Genomic DNA, 17990 nt, shown 5'->3' on the forward strand with positions numbered 1-17990 from the left:
TCATGTCCTCCATCCCCAGTTCAAACGGGGATGAGGTGGGGCGTGGCGGGGCGGGGATGAGTGGCAGGGACGGGATGAGGTGGGGAAAAGAGTACGTCCATCCCCGTTTCATGCCCTTCATATCCAGTCCAAATGGGGCGGGGCCCCGCTTTCCCCCGGTCCACTGCCATCCCTAATTTAGTATTATGTTTTTGAGTGGTGAAAATTGTATGGGAGACAGAAACGTGTAAGGGCATATCAAAATGACCTTAATACCCTTATCAACATTAGGACAATGGTTCCTTTTAAAGGTTGGCAATCTCACGCAGTGTTTACAACAACAAAACCCACCCCACTGTGGGTTTTGTGGTTGTAAATGCTGGGTAAGATTGCTAATCTCACCCAACGTTTTACCGGATTCGCTCTTGTGTCTATGAGGCTGTGCCATCCGTCCGGCGGGTAGCCAGCATAAATTGGATAGGGTTCGGGCTGCACTTTGCAGCCCAGTTTTAAACAAAGTCGTATTGGGCCCATGTGCAAAATTGACAAGGCTTGACCCGAGCTGGACTTGATCTCAATTTTAACTGAGTCGGGCAGAGCTCTGTCCTGTCAGCTCCCTATTGGTCAGGCTGGGCCTGACGTCCACTCCTATGTGTTCCGGCCCAGTTTAAGTGCATCAGCTTAATAATTTACTCATGAATCACACCCAGGTTTGAGTTTTTATGGAAGCCTGGACCAGCCAGTTGACAGGGTTATGTTCCTTGCCCACTAGGGAGCTTGCTGCTTTGCCCTTGCAGCAGCGCACACATTCCAGGTATCCAACTCTCGACGTCTTTTAGCTTGAATACCTTGATGCCAATTGCAAGCCTACCTAGGCTGCTCTACAGAGCCCTTTTGGGGGTGTGGAGTAATATTATTCTAGGCAGATGTTGATGTCTCAGCCTTTTGATGATTGAAGATGGACACAAAATAATTTACAAGTTCTCAACTTCTTATGAACCCAATTAATTATCTTTTTAGTTTTCATAAAATTACATTAACTAATTAAGGATAAATATTGGCTACTAATGAAGGTATGAAACTAATGAGCTAGAAATCATAGGTGCAAGTTGCATCAATTCAATCTAACCACCCAGATGTGTTCTAACATGGCTTGTTTGCTAGCTCGATCTTTTGAGTTATGAAATTTTGACACATTGTAGGCCGTTGATTTTTGAACCCTTTTAAAAACCTGGTTACTTAACATAATAGCATGGTTCAAAACAAGTTTCCTACTGAACAAACCATTTAGATCACATTCATAAAATTTTATTTACAAAAAAAAATCAGTATTTATTTAAATAAAAAAAGTGATTTCTACTCATTAGTTTGTACCTTCATTAGTAGCCAAATATTTACCCATTAGGTAAATAGTAATAGTTACCAAGTTGCTATGCGACAGTTATTTTTTAAATTTTTTTTATTAAAAATTAATAAATAAGTGAAGCCCATTGAACCGGCCTGGTAGCTCACAGCCCCATAAGTGAAGTCCATTGAACCGGCATGGCACCTACCTATATCCGATCCATAATCCACTCCCATCTACATCTGATCCACATTAAAGGCATCTGGCTACGGATCAACCCCCATCCTCTCCAATATCGATCCGACCCGTTTCCGTTCCCTGTCACTTTTGAGAATTCCGAAGGGTATTCCAGTAAAAGCGTTATGGCGATGGGCCCACATCGGTTTTTGAAAGCGCGTTCCGGTGAAGGAAGCCGTCCTCCATTTAAGGAAGGCGGTGAGTGAGAGTGAGGATTCGGGGAATTCGGAGTTTCCTTCCACTCTCGGGGGATTGCTTGCTTCCCTCGGAAGCGTCCTCTTCCTCTGTGGTTGGTGGTGTTGCGTGGTGGATTGGGAGTAGGGAAGGAAGCGGGGGGGGGGGCGGAGGCGAAGACGATGGGGAATTGCTGCTCCGATGGTGCCGCCGGGACTCAGGCGGTGGGCGCTGGCCGGAGCGAGGCCGCCGGTAGCGGAGCCGACTCCAACGACGCCGTCGAATACTTCTTCAGGGCGCGCGGCGCCCATGGCCTCTTATCGCAGATCGAGGTGAGCCCCGAGAATTCCGATAGTCTCTGCGTTTTCCCCGTTCGGCTTTTTATGATCTTCCCTCTCTGTGGATTTGAAATTGGCTTTTCGCGCCCTTGGTTTCGAGTTTTCTTTTTCGATTTCGTAAGGATTCAGGTTTTATCTTCTACTCTTTTGTTGTTCTTATTTGTTGTTTGAGGCGCTTTGATGATTTGATCTTCAAATATGATGCTTATGGCCCACCGTGATAAGAACTATTTCTCTCTCGATGTCGATATGCGTTTGGTGATCGAAGTAGGACATTAAAGAGGTGGTTTTCGTCTCTTGTTCGCGCGGAGCGGTGTTCCTTGTGGAATCAAGCTTGATTGAAAGAGTGCTTTGGGGATATCTGCATTACATGTGATTATCTGGGTTCGGAGAATAAATTTGCTGGAGAATTGCGATCAGGGGTGCTGTTGCAGGTTGCATGTTGGGATTCGTGTATGGGACTGGGTGCTTGTTTAAAATGTGACTCGTGCGGAAGATTCATGAAGGAATCATGTTACAAGAAAGATTAGGATGGCACGTTTTTGATGCATGTACGGAAACGGGTTTTCCATCCCAGAGTTCATTGGATTTGGTGAATGAATCTATGGATTACCCGCTGTTGGAGGATTCTGCAGCAGCTCGCCTGTCGCAATCTGAACTCGACGGCCTGGTCGACATGGTGTGACTAGAAGGTCGAATGGTTGCAAACATATGGGAAGAATCGGCAAGGAAGTTGCTGAGGTGGAGTTCAGTATGTATTATCTGCTTTCAATTTTGACCCATGTTGGATGAATTGTTAGTTTCACGATTTCTTATTTTGGTCTTGGGATGCACTCAACGTTGGAATTGGGTTAGGATCATGATTATCTAAGCGCATGTTTTTGAGAGCGATAGTGTGTTGTATTTGTGGTGAGATGGGAAGCCTGTAGCATGAATAAAGGATTTTGTTTTCTTACTTGAAATGTCAACCTGTATTCTGTAAAAAATGAATATTGCGGTATTTGTCCTCGAATATTGGTGAAGGATGCCATTTCTCCATTTCATGTTTATTGGGACTGCTATGGTGTCAAAAGAAAATTTGGATTCCATGGGGTCTGTATCCACTTCCACAAGCAAGAGGCACTAAACAGTTTCAGTTATGCTGATGGGAGATGAACTAATGTGTTCAATGGTCACTCTATCAGCTGGAAGTTAGAACTTAGCGATTAAAGGGCTTCGGAATTCATGTAGGTGTTAGAAACATTCTTATGAGCAGGTTGATGCAGTTGGAAATTGGAGTTTGTTGTTGACAACATGACTGGGAAACAAGATGTGCACAGCATAAGAGGAGATTAACCGTGTAGCTATTGATCCACTAGCTCTGAAATAAAATCTCAAGTTGACAACATTTGAACTTTTGTTATTTGTTTTTTCTGTTGTTTAAGTTTGGTGTTTGTTTAGATGGGATTTTGATTTCACTTGTTCTAAACTTGGATGCAGTTATCTCTGTCTGCGTCAAATTTACGAGATCGTGATGTGCTTTCCAAGGTCTGTATTGTCTCTCGAAATACATTATAAATATTTCATCACATCTTTGTGTTTGTGTACAATAGAATGCATGCATCGACTTTTATGCTTCCTGCATCAGTCTCCTTGAATAATGAAACTTTGGGATTTCCCTACTTACAAACTGGTGGTTGTGTTTGTTATTAGATGTCATTGTTATGACATGTAACATGACTATTGACTTTATTAGTTTGATTTTCTACTGCATTTTGCTTGGTTGTTGTTTTGTTTTTGCATGAAGTATGGGTGTCAACGGGTTGGGTTTACTTGGACCCGACCTGACATGTACCAAACCCTATAGGATCCGGGTATGGTGATAAATAAGAAGACCCGATTAAGACCCGGGTCTGGACCTGAAGGTCCGGTTAATACATGGAGCCAGGTATAGTTTGTGAAATATTTTACCAGACCCTGGCCCGACCCGAGTTTCGATTAAGACCTGCAATTTTCATTGTAAAAATGATAAAAAATATTATTTTACCGGGTCTGGTTCTTGTAGTTCTTATCGGGTCTGGGTATTGTTTCTGTTACGTTGGATCTAATTAGACATGGCTCCGGACCCGATACCATAGGTCTGGTTCCACCTGGGTCCGAACTAAACCCGATCCGTTGCCATTAAGAAGACCCGATTAGTTATCCTTTTTCTTTTTTGTGGAAAATTTTCTAAAACAGACCTAAATTTTGGGCAATAACAAAAAACACACCTAAGCTTTTTCATATTTAATAAAAAAAATCTTAGGGCTTACTTCTGCCAAAGTTGCCATTAAATGCTTGTTGTAACTACCAAAAGTTGGGTGTGTTTTGATCGTTGCCAAAACTTTAGGTGTGTTTTTTATTTTTATTTAAAAAAAAGTTTATTGTTTTGAGGGTCTGGTAAATCAGTGATTTTATCATATTAACTCAACTTGGGTTAACAACTTAACGATAACCCAACTTAAATTGAAGGGAATTTGTTTCTGATTGACTGAACATAAATTTAGGTGTGCTTTTAACAATAACTTAGGTGTGATTTTCAAAATTTCCCTTTTTTTGAGGCATGTGATGTCTGTTCTAATTTTGTTCTAATCTATGTTATCGAGATGCATGCAATGAAGTAAGATATGGTTCATACATTCATGCAATGAGGTGTGGCAGTTGTTGTCTGTCTTCATTCACCAGTTATTGATTTCTTTTTGTAGCATAGGAGACAAGATCAATATTATACTCCTGTATTTATTCTGTAACTTTTTGTTTTTCTGGTAGCAAAAAAGCTTAAGCCAGTGCCAAAATAGTCCAGACTGTCTTGCATGTAATCTATCGTTATGAAACTGTAGAAATTGTGTATGTCCGGCCCATCTCAGTCTTGGATGGGATTCAGAGGAGGGGTTATGAGAATGATAGATACTGACTGATTATTCTTCCTGTCATTTACACATCATGTGGAACTGCTTTGTACATCAAGTTGTTTGTATACTATCATCAACATGTTACTTGTAGAGTTTTAGCATTTTGTACGTTCTTATGCCTTTTTAATGTTGGATTTGTGAAGACTCTATTCATCACTTGTTGATGAAAACCATATTGGTTAAAAAGAAGGGCGTGATAGTGGTGAAAGTGCTTCATAATTCATATTATTCGGGTCCACTCTAACCTGCTTTCACATATAATGGTCATCTTCCTGAGGAAGGTTCATGATAGGTTAGCCATATTTACCAAGAAAGGGTTATCACCATTGGTGTTGGACATGGCATGCAGTGTTATTTTGTTTTTCTTTCTTGAGCTACAAGGATGCATTTATGAATCTTATTCTTGACTAAAACAAAGTTATGACTGCTAGCTGTTGCCTCATAAAACATATAACTCTAAAGCATCATGAAAAAACCAAATAACCCACTCACAGTTTTATGAAAGTATAAGATTCCATGACCCTAAACTGTAGGGCACATGTTTCACTATTGTGAATGTAAAGAATCTTGAGATTGAGGCCCTTCTTATAAGGGTTCACTGTCTTTACTAGCATTCAGCATAGTTAGATTTGGTTAAGCCATCAAAACAAAAGCAAATCGCTGATTCTAAGCAGTTGAGTCATGAGTGCATTGTTTTTTCACTATAGGATTACTCAAGGTGAGGAGTTTGCTTGCTTTATCCGGCTCTCTAGCTTTTTCTACTTTGCTCGGACATTTTGATGATAATGAAAAAGAGTTTCATAGCTGATAATGGAGTGATGACATAATTTCTTTCCATCCTTTCTACTTCTTACAGAACATTATCTAAGTCAAAATTTGTCAAGGCCGGTTGGACAAGGTCAATGAAGTTTGTTTTTGTATGAATGTCGTACAACCGTTTTTTGTTCTTGCCCAGCTTTTGGCACTTTTCCTGTTATTGCCGCGGTTAGCTTCTAGCATAAGCAGAAATTTTGGTATTTGATACACTTGTAATGCCTTGGCTCTTTTGCAATTAAAAGTCTGATTATATTGTTTTGATCCTGGATGAATTTAACTTTTATGGTATGTTTGATATACTTGAACTTCTTAAACCAGAACTCCCAATTGATGTTCAACTTTCTGTTGCGTCATGTTTCTTGCTCCAAAACTTTTGTAGAGTGATCCTATTGCAGTTGTCTATTCAAAGAGAAGAGATGGCAAGCTTGAAGAACTTGGTCGTACAGAAGTAATATTAAATTCACTGGATCCAGTCTGGGTTGCAAAAATTTTTGTTACTTACCTTTTTGAGGTTGTCCAACCTTTGGTGTAAGCATCATTGAACCAACTGCACTTTTATGTTCATTTTATTCCTAGTGTTTGGTGTTCCCTTTAATATTTTTATCTTTAACTTATAATCTTATGCTGTTTTTGCTGTTAATACTTCAAAATATTGTGTTTATTTTTTTGTAATAGGTTTCAAGTGTATGACATCGACTCAAACTTTCATAACGTTCCTGTGAAGGTAATTAGACTTCCTTTTTCTTTTTCATACATATGCTTTTGGAAACGGATGTCCATATTAAATATTGCTATTCTATTGGCATTTCAATTTGATCAGTCAAGAAGTTCAATTAATATTTTTAACTTTTCTAAATACGTTTCGGAACTTCTGATGTGATGCGGCATTGATTTTGCGACTTCTTTCATTGAACTCTTCTTTGCTTGGCTTTTTACCTTTATCATATAAAATCAGATGTTTGGTTGAGTACTGGGCTGGCGTGGTTCATGATTTGCCATTATGGCTATTTGAAGTGAATGTATATGCAAATAAGTTCTTATTATTTTTCCTTTTATAATAGCAGACGGGTTTTTATGATGTCTGGATGTGAAATGGACACCCTGAAGGTTTATTTGAATTGTTAGTCCTTGGTGGGTTTTATGCATGTTTGTAACCCTCTTACATGTCTGAAATCTTGCACCACTCCTCTTATTTAACCATGAATAAAATACTCAACCAGAAAACATCTGCAAGAATTTAGCGAGATGATAGTGTGAAAATCTCTATAAAAAAAGGAATTTGTGTATAAACACAATACTAGAAACACAAAGTGTGCACAAAGGCATAAAAGGAGAACTCTCACAAGTGCATAAAGGCACGGATACAAATGCACAAAGGCATAAAAGGAGAACTCTCACAAGTGCACAAAGGCACGGATACAAATGCACAAACGTAAAAAAATATCAACTTCAATATGTTGGGTCCCAAAAGAGGGCTTTACAAAAGTGTAAGTTACAAGGGGGTAACACCCCATATTTATAATACAAGGGAGAGAGGGAATGAGGGAGTGTTGGGCTCCCAACGGCTCTAAATAGAGCTGTTGGGAGTCCAACAACTCTCTCTACTTTATGCTTTTTGACTTTGGTCAAAAAAGCATAAAGCCAAATAAGTCCAAAAACTAAACTAAAAAAGAAAAAGAAACCTAACCTAGTTAAATAAACTAACCTAATCCTAACTAAACTTAAAAGTAAACTAAAACTATGAGATTACATATTGAATTATGTTACATTATTTAACACCCCCCCTCAAACTTAGGGTGACATAACCGAAAGTTTGCCAAGAAGGAAGTTAAATCTTGGAGAGCACAACGCTTTGGTGAAGAAGTCTGCTAGTTGGTATTCTGATGTAACATATGGAAGGTCTATAGTTCTTCTTAAGTATTCTTCACGAACATAGTGGCAATCCATCTCAATGTGCTTCGTGCGCTCATGAAATGTGTGATTTTTTGCAATATAAATTGCACTTTTATTATCACAACATAGTTTTGTGGGCCCTTGAACTTGAATATTCACATCTTCCAGCAAGTTGCGAATCCAAACAATCTCCATGGTAGTAGATGCCATGACTCTATATTCGGCTTCTGTGGATGAAAGTGAGACCTTATGTTGTTTCTTGCATCTCCAAGAAATTAAAGATTCCCCTAAAAAAATACAAAAACCAGTGGTGGAGTGACGATTATTTGGGTCACCTCCCCAATCAGAGTCAGTATAAGCAATTAAATTCAATTCAGAAGAAGAAGATAGAAATACCCCATTGTTTACTGTACCCTTTATGTATCTGATGATGCGGAGAATGACACTCATATGAACTGAAGTAGGTGCATGTTGAAACTGACTAGCAACATGTACAACATGAGAAATATCAGGCCTCGTAATGCTGAGATACGTTAAAGATCAAACCAGTTGCCGGTAAGGTGTGGGGATCTTTTAGGAGAATCCCATCATCAATCTTCATCTTTGAACCTACTATTTCAGGAGTTTCACAGACCTTGTCATCTGTGATTCCTGATCTGTCAAGAATCTCACAAGCAAGTTTAGTTTGAGACAAAAAATAGCCTATGTGAGAATAAGCAACCTCAATTCCCAAAAAATATGTCAGAAATCCTAAGTCTGACATTTCAAATCTTGAAGTCAGGATAGATTTAATGCTCTTGATTCCTTTGACATCATCACTTGTTATTAACATATCATCAACATATAACAGTAATATAACAATCCCTGCATCAGATTTCTTAACAAACAATGCAGTGTCAGTATAGCATGAAGTAAAACCATTTTCAGTCATTACATTGTTAAACCTATCGTGCCAAGCCTTGGGAGCTTGTTTCAATCCATAAAGAGCTTTACGAAGACGAAGAACTTTATTTTTAGGAATTTCCATTCCAGGTGGAGCATCCATGTAGATTTCTTCATTAAGATCATCATTTAGAAATGCATTTTTGACATCCATTTGGTAAATATTCCATTTTCTAATGGAAGCAATGGTGACGAGACATCTAACAGTAACCATACGAGCTACTGAAGCAAATGTCTCTTCATAGTCAATCCCATATTCTTGACTATACCCTTTAGCTACAAGACGAGCTTTATACCTCTCAAGAGAACCATCACTCTTTGTTTTGACTTTGAACACCCATCGGCATCCTATAGTTTTCTTTCCACTGGGAAGCGTTTGAAATTCCCAAGTGTTTGCTTTCCTAAGCGCTTTGAGTTCATTCTCCATGGCTTCTCTCCATTCAATACATCGTTTGACATCTTCAAAATTTTTTGGTTCAAAATATGAGTGAATGGCACTTAAGCAAGCCCGATATTTAGGAGAGAAAGAATCAAAAGATACGAATCTAGAGGGAGTTCTTCTAGTTCTCTCGGTTCTTCTAGGATTTGAATCATGTGAGGGGATAGATTCGCTAGGTTCACTATATTGCTCAATAGCACTTCTAAAGGGGAGTCTATCTCTATGAGTATAGGTGATAGGGTCTCTAGTTATATTTTCTTCTTGAGAGGTAGTAGGGTTAGAGTTATTGTTGATTTCAACCACTTCATTGTCACTGTTATATGTTGATTCATCATCACTAGAGATATCATCATCTTTAGATAAAATATCAAAGAGAAAGGAATAGTCAGCAATTTCTAAATGAGATTCATTCTTTTCAAAACCACTATCATTTTCTAAAAATGTTACATTCCTTGAGACATATAACTTATCATTTTTAGTATCATAACATCGAAACCCTTTTTGGGTTTCGGAGTAGCCAAGAAAAGCACAAGGAATGGCTTTAGGTGAGAGTTTATCATTCTTATCTGTAAGGACAAAGCACTTACAACCAAAAACTCTCAATCTATTATAATCGGGTTCTTTTTCATATAGAGTTTCGAAAGGAGAGATTTTATCTAAATTTTTGGATGAAAGACGATTAATAAGATAAACTGAAGCAAGAGCCGCTTCGGCCCAAATTTTTTTTGGAATACTTTGGGAAATAAGAAGGGTTCTAGTGGTTTCAATGATATGCCTATGCTTCCTTTCGGCTAACCCATTTTGTTGTGGGGTCTTAGGACACGATCTTTGATGGACAATACCATAGTCTTCAAGATATTTCTTAAATTCATTGGAAAGATATTCGACTCCGGAATCGGTCCTAAAAATCTTTAAATTACTATTAAATTGATTCTTAATTATCATATGATATGATTTAAAACATGAAAACACTTTGTGCTTATGTTTAAGGAAATATATCCAACAATATCGAGAAAAATCATCTACAAAAATCACATAATAGGCAAAGCCTCCCTTGGATATGACGGGTGCTGGTCCCCAAACATCCGAATGAACAATTTCAAAAGGTTTTGTGGTAAACATAGATCTTTGTTCAAAAGGCATACTTCTCATTTTTCCAAGAATACAATCATTACAAGAGAAAGTATTTTTACAAAGATTTTTAATAAAATGCAAATAGGATAACTTGGTGATGTTGGGATGACCAAGTCTTTTGTGCCAAACATTTATGTCTTTATGTTGGGCCACATTACAAAAAGGGGTTTTAGGGATTTGGAGAGAATCCACATAGTACAAGTCTCCCTTCCTAGAGCCTTCCCTAATCAACTTCTCGGACCGGTGATCCTGTATTAAACACTTATTAGATGAAAATTGAATGTCACATCCAAGGTCCGAGAGTTGAGAGACGGAAAGTAAGTTCAAATTCAATTTAGGTATAAATCTAATTTTGGGAATAAAAAAATTTTGAGTTTCAAAGTTTCCAATCCCCTTAATTTCAAGAGAAGTGCCATCCGCAGTTGAAACAAAAGATGGTGATAAACTTTTAGAATATTCAGAAAGAGAAGAGATGTTTGAAGACATATGAAAAGATGCACCCGAATCTAAAAGCCAAGAAGTTTTACCTGGAGGAGAAGGAGTGGATACGGCGGCACCGGAAATAGCTCCCTTAAGAAGAGGTTGAAGAGCTTCCATAATTTGATTTAGAGAGAGAGCTCCACTTGTAGATTCCTCTTTTTGTGATTAAGATGTGGTTGCCATTGCAAGTAGTTTCTTCCATTTAGGACAAACCGGTTTGATGTGACTGGGTTCCTTGCAAAAGTGGCACACAATTTTGCTATTGTCCCTTCTTCCGCCTTGACCACCATTGTATCCTTGATTTTGGTTTTTAAAGTGAGGAGGTTTATATGTCCTCAAGTTGTTGCCAGGCCTAGACACGACATTAGCTCCATCACATTCATCTTGATTTGTGGGCATTGCAAGAACACTTGGATTTTGCTTGCTAATGCCCATACGAGTTTCCTCTCCACTTAACTTGGTAATAACATCTTCAATGGAAGGAGATGTGAAAGAAGATAGAAGAGAGGACCGAATTTGTTCAAATTCGGGTCGAAGACCATTTAGGAAGTTAAAGAAGTGATCTTCCTCTAATTGCTTGTATCTAAGTTCAATAGCTTCGCCACTCCACTTGGGCTCAAGCATGGCAAACTCATCCCAAATAGAGGATAATTCAGCAAAGTACTCACGAATAGACATCTCATTTTGTTGTAAGGTCAAGGCCCTCTTTTGAAGATAGTACTTGTGAGATAAGTCTCGTGAAGTATACATCTTTTCAAGATAATGCCAAGCTTCGGAGGCTTTCTTGAATTTGATGATATTGGCATTGATCTTGGTTTCAACGGATGAGAAGATCCAAGATAGGATCTTGAAGTTTCTCATTTCCCCTTCCTCATGTTTCTTTGAATATTCTTCAAGAGCTTTTTGTCTTTCTTCTCCTTCAAGAATTTTGATTTCTCCTCTTTCAACCATCGTAATTTTTGGTTCGGGTTCCGTTATGGAACCTTGAACATATCCCCAAAGCCCATTTCCTTTAATATGAGCTTCCATATTTCCGGCCCATACATGATAATTGGAACCATTGAGCTTAAAGCCAAGAGAGAAATGAGAGTCTTTTTCACCCATTAGAGAGATAAGATGAATGAGAAAAATGCGTACCACAAAGAGATTTTAACTCTTACTTGTTGTAGTAATCTTCCAAAATATTTGATGAAGAGAAGTCTTCACGCCAATCTCGAAAAAATTGAAGGCATGCTTTTCGAGGCACTCAATATTGTGAAGAATCACAAGACTTTCCTTCTCAAACAACCTTGCTCTGATACTATGTGAAAATCTCTATAAAAAAAGGATTTTCTGTATAAACACAATACTAGAAACACAAAGTGTGCATAAAGGCATAAAAGGAGAACTCTCACAAGTGCACAAAGGCACGGATACAAATGCACAAAGGCATAAAAGGAGAACTCTCACAAGTGCACAAAGGCACGGATACAAATGCACAAACGTAAAAAAATATCAACTTCAATATGTTGGGTCCCAAAAGAGGGCTTTACAAAAGTGTAAGTTATAAGGGGGTAACACCCCATATTTATAATACAAGGGAGAGAGGGAATGAGGGAGTGTTGGGCTCCCAACGGCTCTAAATAGAGCTGTTGGGAGTCCAACAACTCTCTCTACTTTATGCTTTTTGACTTTGGTCAAAAAAGCATAAAGCCAAATAAGTCCAAAAGCTAAACTAAAAAAGAAAAAGAAACCTAACCTAGTTAAATAAACTAACCTAATCCTAACTAAACTTAAAAGTAAACTACAACTATGAGATTACATATTGAATTATGTTACATTATTTAACAGATAGTACTTGGCATGTCTTTAATTTTATTCTATTTTTTTTCTGAGAGTAGGTTTTCTTTATGGCGAGTTAAACTATCTGCACACACACACACACACACACACATAATTCCCAAAATTTTAACTTGGCCTTGGTTTTATGGCTTCAAGCAGACACTTCAACTGGAGGATCAGCAGTTTCTTGGACAGGCTACTTGCATTCTATCTGAGGTCAGCCTTTGTTTGTAGTCCTTAGAATGGGGGTCATTATAAATGGTCTAAAAAATGTGTTTAATATCTGGATTCAGATGGATTTCTATAAAAACAGAATTTTGAATGTCATGAAAATGCTTTAATTATCAGACAATGAGTTGCATATTTCATTCTTACTATTCACCTTTTGGATTCATCAGATCCTTCTTTGTTGAAGGGTAAAATAGATGAGTTTCTTTAACTTCTCTTCTTTTTTCAGAGTTGCTATGACCACATGATCTAAGGTCAGGCACTGCATTTTTGGCTTGTGACTTCCTGGATTATTATTATTTTTATATGCTTGAATGAAGTTTTGCTTGAATTATCATAGTACTGAGCATATGAAGCTTACTTTTACTTTCCATATTTGAGATAGTCTTTTGTATTGTGACCCTCACTATTTGTTTAAATAAGGCTGGTCATCAAGCTGTGCAGGCCTGATAGGTTTACTCTCTGGCTGCATAGTTACAAACTTCTCTACTTGTGCTGTAACCTGAAATCCGTAATCCACTGATTGAAATTGTTTTTGTTTGTTTTAATGCAAGTGATCCTACTGCAATTCACCAGGTTCTTTTGGCACTTGGTACTAATGACAAGTAACCTATTACCCTGGTGAGAATGGACTGACCTGGAGGCCTTTGCCAAATGGTGTGTGCTGAAGCCTTGGCCAGCCAAACATAGTCAGCCAGTAGTCGAGTGCCTGTATAAATTATTAATATTGGTATTGCAACATAATTTGTTATCTTGGTAAACTCTTTGATTGCAGTGATGCAAACTTAAAAGCCAAAACTAACACTTAGAATGTGTTTGACATGTATATTTACCATTTTTATGTGCTAAGGTTAACTTGAAAATGATGACTTGTGTTATTTCTAATTCACCTTTATCTTCCTGACATATACATCATTTGTTGTCATAACCATATTGTACTGTGACTCAGAATCATAAAACACATACACGAATACACGTATGCACTACCACACAGTGCACAAATATAAGCATTGAAGTGGTAGATGGTGGTTCTTTATCTTCTACTCTTTAGTTTTTTCCCTGTGACATGGCAGACTGGGATTTGATTTGTGTCCTCAAAGCCTGAGCCTTACGCTGCCCAAAATAGTTACATAAAGAATTTGCAGGTGTTTTCTTACTGTTTGATACCTTTACATGATCAAGTTTCTTTATTCCTTTTATTTTCCAGATAGTGACTAAATCTCCGAGGTCATTCACAGCAAAGCTTGAACCTGCTGAAGAACACAAAGGAACTGATTCCAAAAGCTTAGGGCAGCTTACTATCCATGCTGAAGAATGTATCAGCTCAAAGACAGTAGTTGAGTTGATATTGCGATGTTCTGATCTTGAAAATAAGGATCTTCTTTCAAAGAGTGTATGCATATTCAGAAAACTTAAAAATAGAAATTCTATGATTGTGTTAACTTTGATAATAAAAAAGAACCTTGAACATTCTCCCTGACAGGATCCCTTTTTGTTAATATCAAAAATTGTGGAAAGTGGATCATCTGTTCCAATTTGCAAGACAGAGGTGAAAAAGAATGATCTGAATCCTACATGGAAACCAGTGTTTTTGAATCTACAACAAATTGGAAGCAAGGCAAACATACTCTACTTTTCTGTACTTAGTTTTCATGTTAATTCAAACTTTTGACCACCTAACTCAGTATTATTTCTTACAGGATAACCCGTTAATTATAGAATGCTATGACTTCAATTCCACTGGCAGGCATAGCTTGATTGGGTAATGAAAGGCTCAAATACCTTTTTGTCTTTCATCTGTTTCTATAAGCTTTTGTCATTGTTCGTATGGTGCATATAATCTTCATTAATTCTATAATTGATAGGAAAATGCTGAAATCACTGGCAGACTTGGAAAGGATTTACAATGAGCACGCTGGGGAGAATTTTTTCCTACCTGCTACTGATGGCCACAACAACAAGGTTTTTGTTGATCATGAGCTCGGGAAAGTCTTTTCTATTAAATTTATCCCAAGAATCTTGTTTACCAATTTTGTAATAACCCTTTATCAGGTACTAAAGGGAAAGTTGTTTGTTGATAAGTTTCATGAGAGTGTGCAACATAGTTTTTTGGATTATATTACTGGTGGATGTGAGCTAAATTTCATGGTGGCTATTGACTTCACAGGTAGATACTATTATTCTGCTGTCTTTGAAATGATTCTACTTGCTTGATAAATAGTATATTCATGACTGTTGGATCTTAGTCTTCAAGTTTGCATATTGTGATTTTGGAATTATTTTCTTGTCAGCTTCAAATGGTAATCCTCAGCTTCCAGATTCTTTACATTATATTGACCATAATGGGAGGCCGAATGCTTATCAGCGAGTAAGAATTATCTCTAAATTTTAGGTTTCAACTAGTTATTCAGCATCCTCATAACATGTTCACCGGGTACTTTTTGGAAGGCAATATTAGAGGTTGGAGAGGTGTTGCAGTTCTATGATACTGATAAGCGCTTTCCTGCCTGGGGTTTTGGAGCCAGGCCAATTGACGGTCCAGTGTCTCACTGCTTCAATTTGAATGGAAGCACGCACCATTCTGAGGTGAGGTTTGGAACAGTATACCTCTACTATAAAACTGACCATGATAAGCACCTGCCTGCCTTAACTTTAGGATATGCATATCATTATGAAAGTTTTCCATGAAATCCTTGTTCAAGCTTGTTGGTAGACGTCTACTGTCATGGAACATTAGGAAATATAATGGGTAAAACACACTGGTTCTCTTTTTTTTTTTTTAAATGGAGAGAGAGAGAGAGAGGTCTTCTTAATGCTTGCAGATCCTACGTTTCCTCAGGAGCATTTTAGGCAATTATGAATCATGTATGTATAGCAGTGCCTTGTTCTATGAACATTTTTGCAATATAATAAATGTATACTTTATATTGTGAATTTATTTATTTTTTATGTTGATTACTAACAAAAAGTATAGGCAAGACAGCACATTAAATCGTGAGACTTGGGTAGGGCCTTGATTCTCCATTCAAATTGAATGCCTATTATTTCATCAAAAAAGTTAGTGTGGCAAGACTGTTTGTCATATTCTTCTGATAAGTGGTCATTGTTATGATTTTAATATGATAGGTGGAAGGAATACATGGCATCATGTCTGCATATACAAGTGCACTTCACAATGTATCACTTGCTGGGCCAACACTTTTTGGTCCCATTATCAACAAAGCAGCGCTAATAGCCAGTCAATCTTTGACAAGCGACAGACAGAAGTACTTTGTTTTGCTTATAATAACGGTATGGCTTATAATAAATTACTCTACTCTAGTCAGTCTGTTTCTTTGTTCTGATCTTAAGTTGCAAATCTGTCCAGGATGGAGTCATCACGGACCTCCAGGAAACTAAGGATGCTGTTGTCAAAGCATCTGATTTGCCTTTGTCAATTCTTATAGTTGGAGTAGGTGGTGCTGATTTCAAGGAAATGGAGGTATGACTTGTATTTTCATTATTTTTTTTAGTATCAGGGGTTAGCAGTTATTTTTTTTCTCCTTCCATCTTTTGCATGGTGTATGTTTTTGTTTTCTGGAAACAAAGGAAGACCATCTGCCAGAGTTCAGTGTTAGGTTGCTGGTTTTTGGACTTGAATTATGAGCTGAGGAACTGGGCATGGATTATGAATCTAATCTGGCTATTTGGGCCCCTCTCCTAACACTTGGCTTGAAACTTCTGTAACTCAATGTGGCTTTTTTTAGACCATCTACCAGAGTTTAGAGTGTTAGCTTAGCTAGCTGGTATTTGGACATAAGTTGCAAATTGTTGAATTGAATGTGAATTATGAATCTAACTTGGCTATTTGGGACCCTCTCTTTACACCTGACTTGAGACTTCTATAACAATTTGAATGTGTTCAGCTGTGAACCAACCCTGAAGACTCGTATTGGCCTCTGGAAGACACAAATCTATTGTCAACCCAGGTTAAATTTAGTTGGCTGGGACTGTCTGGACAATCCGGCTTGAGACTCATCCATGATCCAACCCACCGGGGGGCATAGACTTGTGATGCGAACTAACCCAAATGACTTGTGCCAAGTTCGGCTATGGTTACTTCAGTCAGTTACTTGAATCTGGTCTGCTGGGTCTAACTTGGACATGTGGAACCTGGCTTCTTATGTGAACTAACTTGGTGATGTGGCCTCAGGTGTCTCATGGTTCTAGGTTCGAGTTCAGAGTCCAAATCTACCTTTGAAACTCAATGCAATAGATTATCTATCAGATCAATGGTTTAGCTTCTTTGTCAGCACTCTTATGACATGATGTTCTTTGCAGATCCTAGACGCAGATAAAGGGGAGAGACTTGAGAGTTCTACCGGACGCATAGCTACACGAGACATTGTTCAGTTTGTTCCACTACGGGATGTACACGGTGAGTTTTTTCACATACAATGTTTGGCATTCTTAGTTCTGACTGATCATAAAAAAACTTCTTATCGGACTTGATTTCTTAAACCTGAAAATATTTTTTACTGGGATCGTTTCTTCCTTTGTGGCCTCATCTTGTAGGTGGAGAGACCTCAATACTTCAGTCATTGCTGGCAGAATTGCCAACACAGTTTCTTAGCTACATGAGGAGCAGGAACATCCAGCCCCATGGCGTGAATGAAACCAACTAGATTGTATATAGTGATAGTGATGCAACAGACCACGTTATATTTTTTTGGGCACTGTCCATTTGTGCGTCTGTCATTGTTTTTATCTTTCGTTTCTCTTTTCACTTGTCCTCAAGATTGATTTGAATATGTTATGTTATCCCTGTGAATGTCCTCCATTTTTAGCATTTTTATTTCTGTAGGAACCGAGATTTAAGGAAGGAAAATAATATGGATTCTGAAGTTTGGTAATTATGCTTGATCCAAAGCAGATTCTAAGATGCCTATACTAATGCTTCTTTGGGGGGGATACACTAGATGGGGTTAGGCAGACCCTTACCAGTACAAAAGTATAAAAGGAAAATTCAAAATGATTAGACAACAAAAGACAACCTGATGAAATGTTGATACTACAGAATTTGACTTGTTTCTAACATGAAGGGCTGAAACTTGACTTTTTATTCCCATGTTGTATGACTCCTGTGAGAAAGGTTAACATGATACAAATAGAATGAATTAGAAAAGGAGGAAGACCACTGAAAGATTTGGAAGGAGTTGGAGATGACAGGAAGGTTCATAAAGTGAAGCTTTGGA

General features: G+C 38.0%; 1 protein-coding gene across 1 annotated transcript; it reads left to right on the forward strand.

Moving 5' to 3' along the window:
* The first annotated feature begins 1738 nt into the window (after positions 1-1738).
* On the forward strand, positions 1739-17648 carry LOC149851530 (protein BONZAI 1-like). Its single transcript, XM_090001132.1, has 16 exons — positions 1739-2067; positions 3553-3600; positions 6199-6347; positions 6495-6543; positions 12688-12744; positions 13964-14149; positions 14240-14374; positions 14457-14518; positions 14622-14718; positions 14809-14923; positions 15048-15124; positions 15205-15342; positions 15883-16047; positions 16124-16237; positions 17077-17173; positions 17311-17648. The coding sequence occupies exons 1-16, from the start codon at positions 1918-1920 to the stop codon at positions 17418-17420; spliced, it is 1749 nt and encodes a 582-aa protein (XP_089857258.1). The 5' UTR covers positions 1739-1917; the 3' UTR covers positions 17421-17648.
* The last annotated feature ends 342 nt before the right edge of the window (positions 17649-17990 follow it).

Source organism: Nuphar pumila, chromosome 1 (assembly GCF_984573655.1).
Source record: "Nuphar pumila chromosome 1, dmNupPumi1.hap1.1, whole genome shotgun sequence".
NCBI lineage: Eukaryota > Viridiplantae > Streptophyta > Magnoliopsida > Nymphaeales > Nymphaeaceae > Nuphar > Nuphar pumila.

What these genes read in the sequence shown, in the direction of transcription:
- LOC149851530 (XM_090001132.1), top strand. Translation starts at nt 1,918, where the DNA reads ATGGGGAATTGCTGCTCCGATGGTGCCGCCGGGACTCAGGCGGTGGGC. An exon ending in GGCCGAATGCTTATCAGCGA is followed by an intron (nt 15,125 to 15,204) that starts GTAAGAATTATC and finishes ACTTTTTGGAAG; the next exon opens with GCAATATTAGAGGTTGGAGA. An exon ending in GAAGCACGCACCATTCTGAG is followed by an intron (nt 15,343 to 15,882) that starts GTGAGGTTTGGA and finishes TTAATATGATAG; the next exon opens with GTGGAAGGAATACATGGCAT.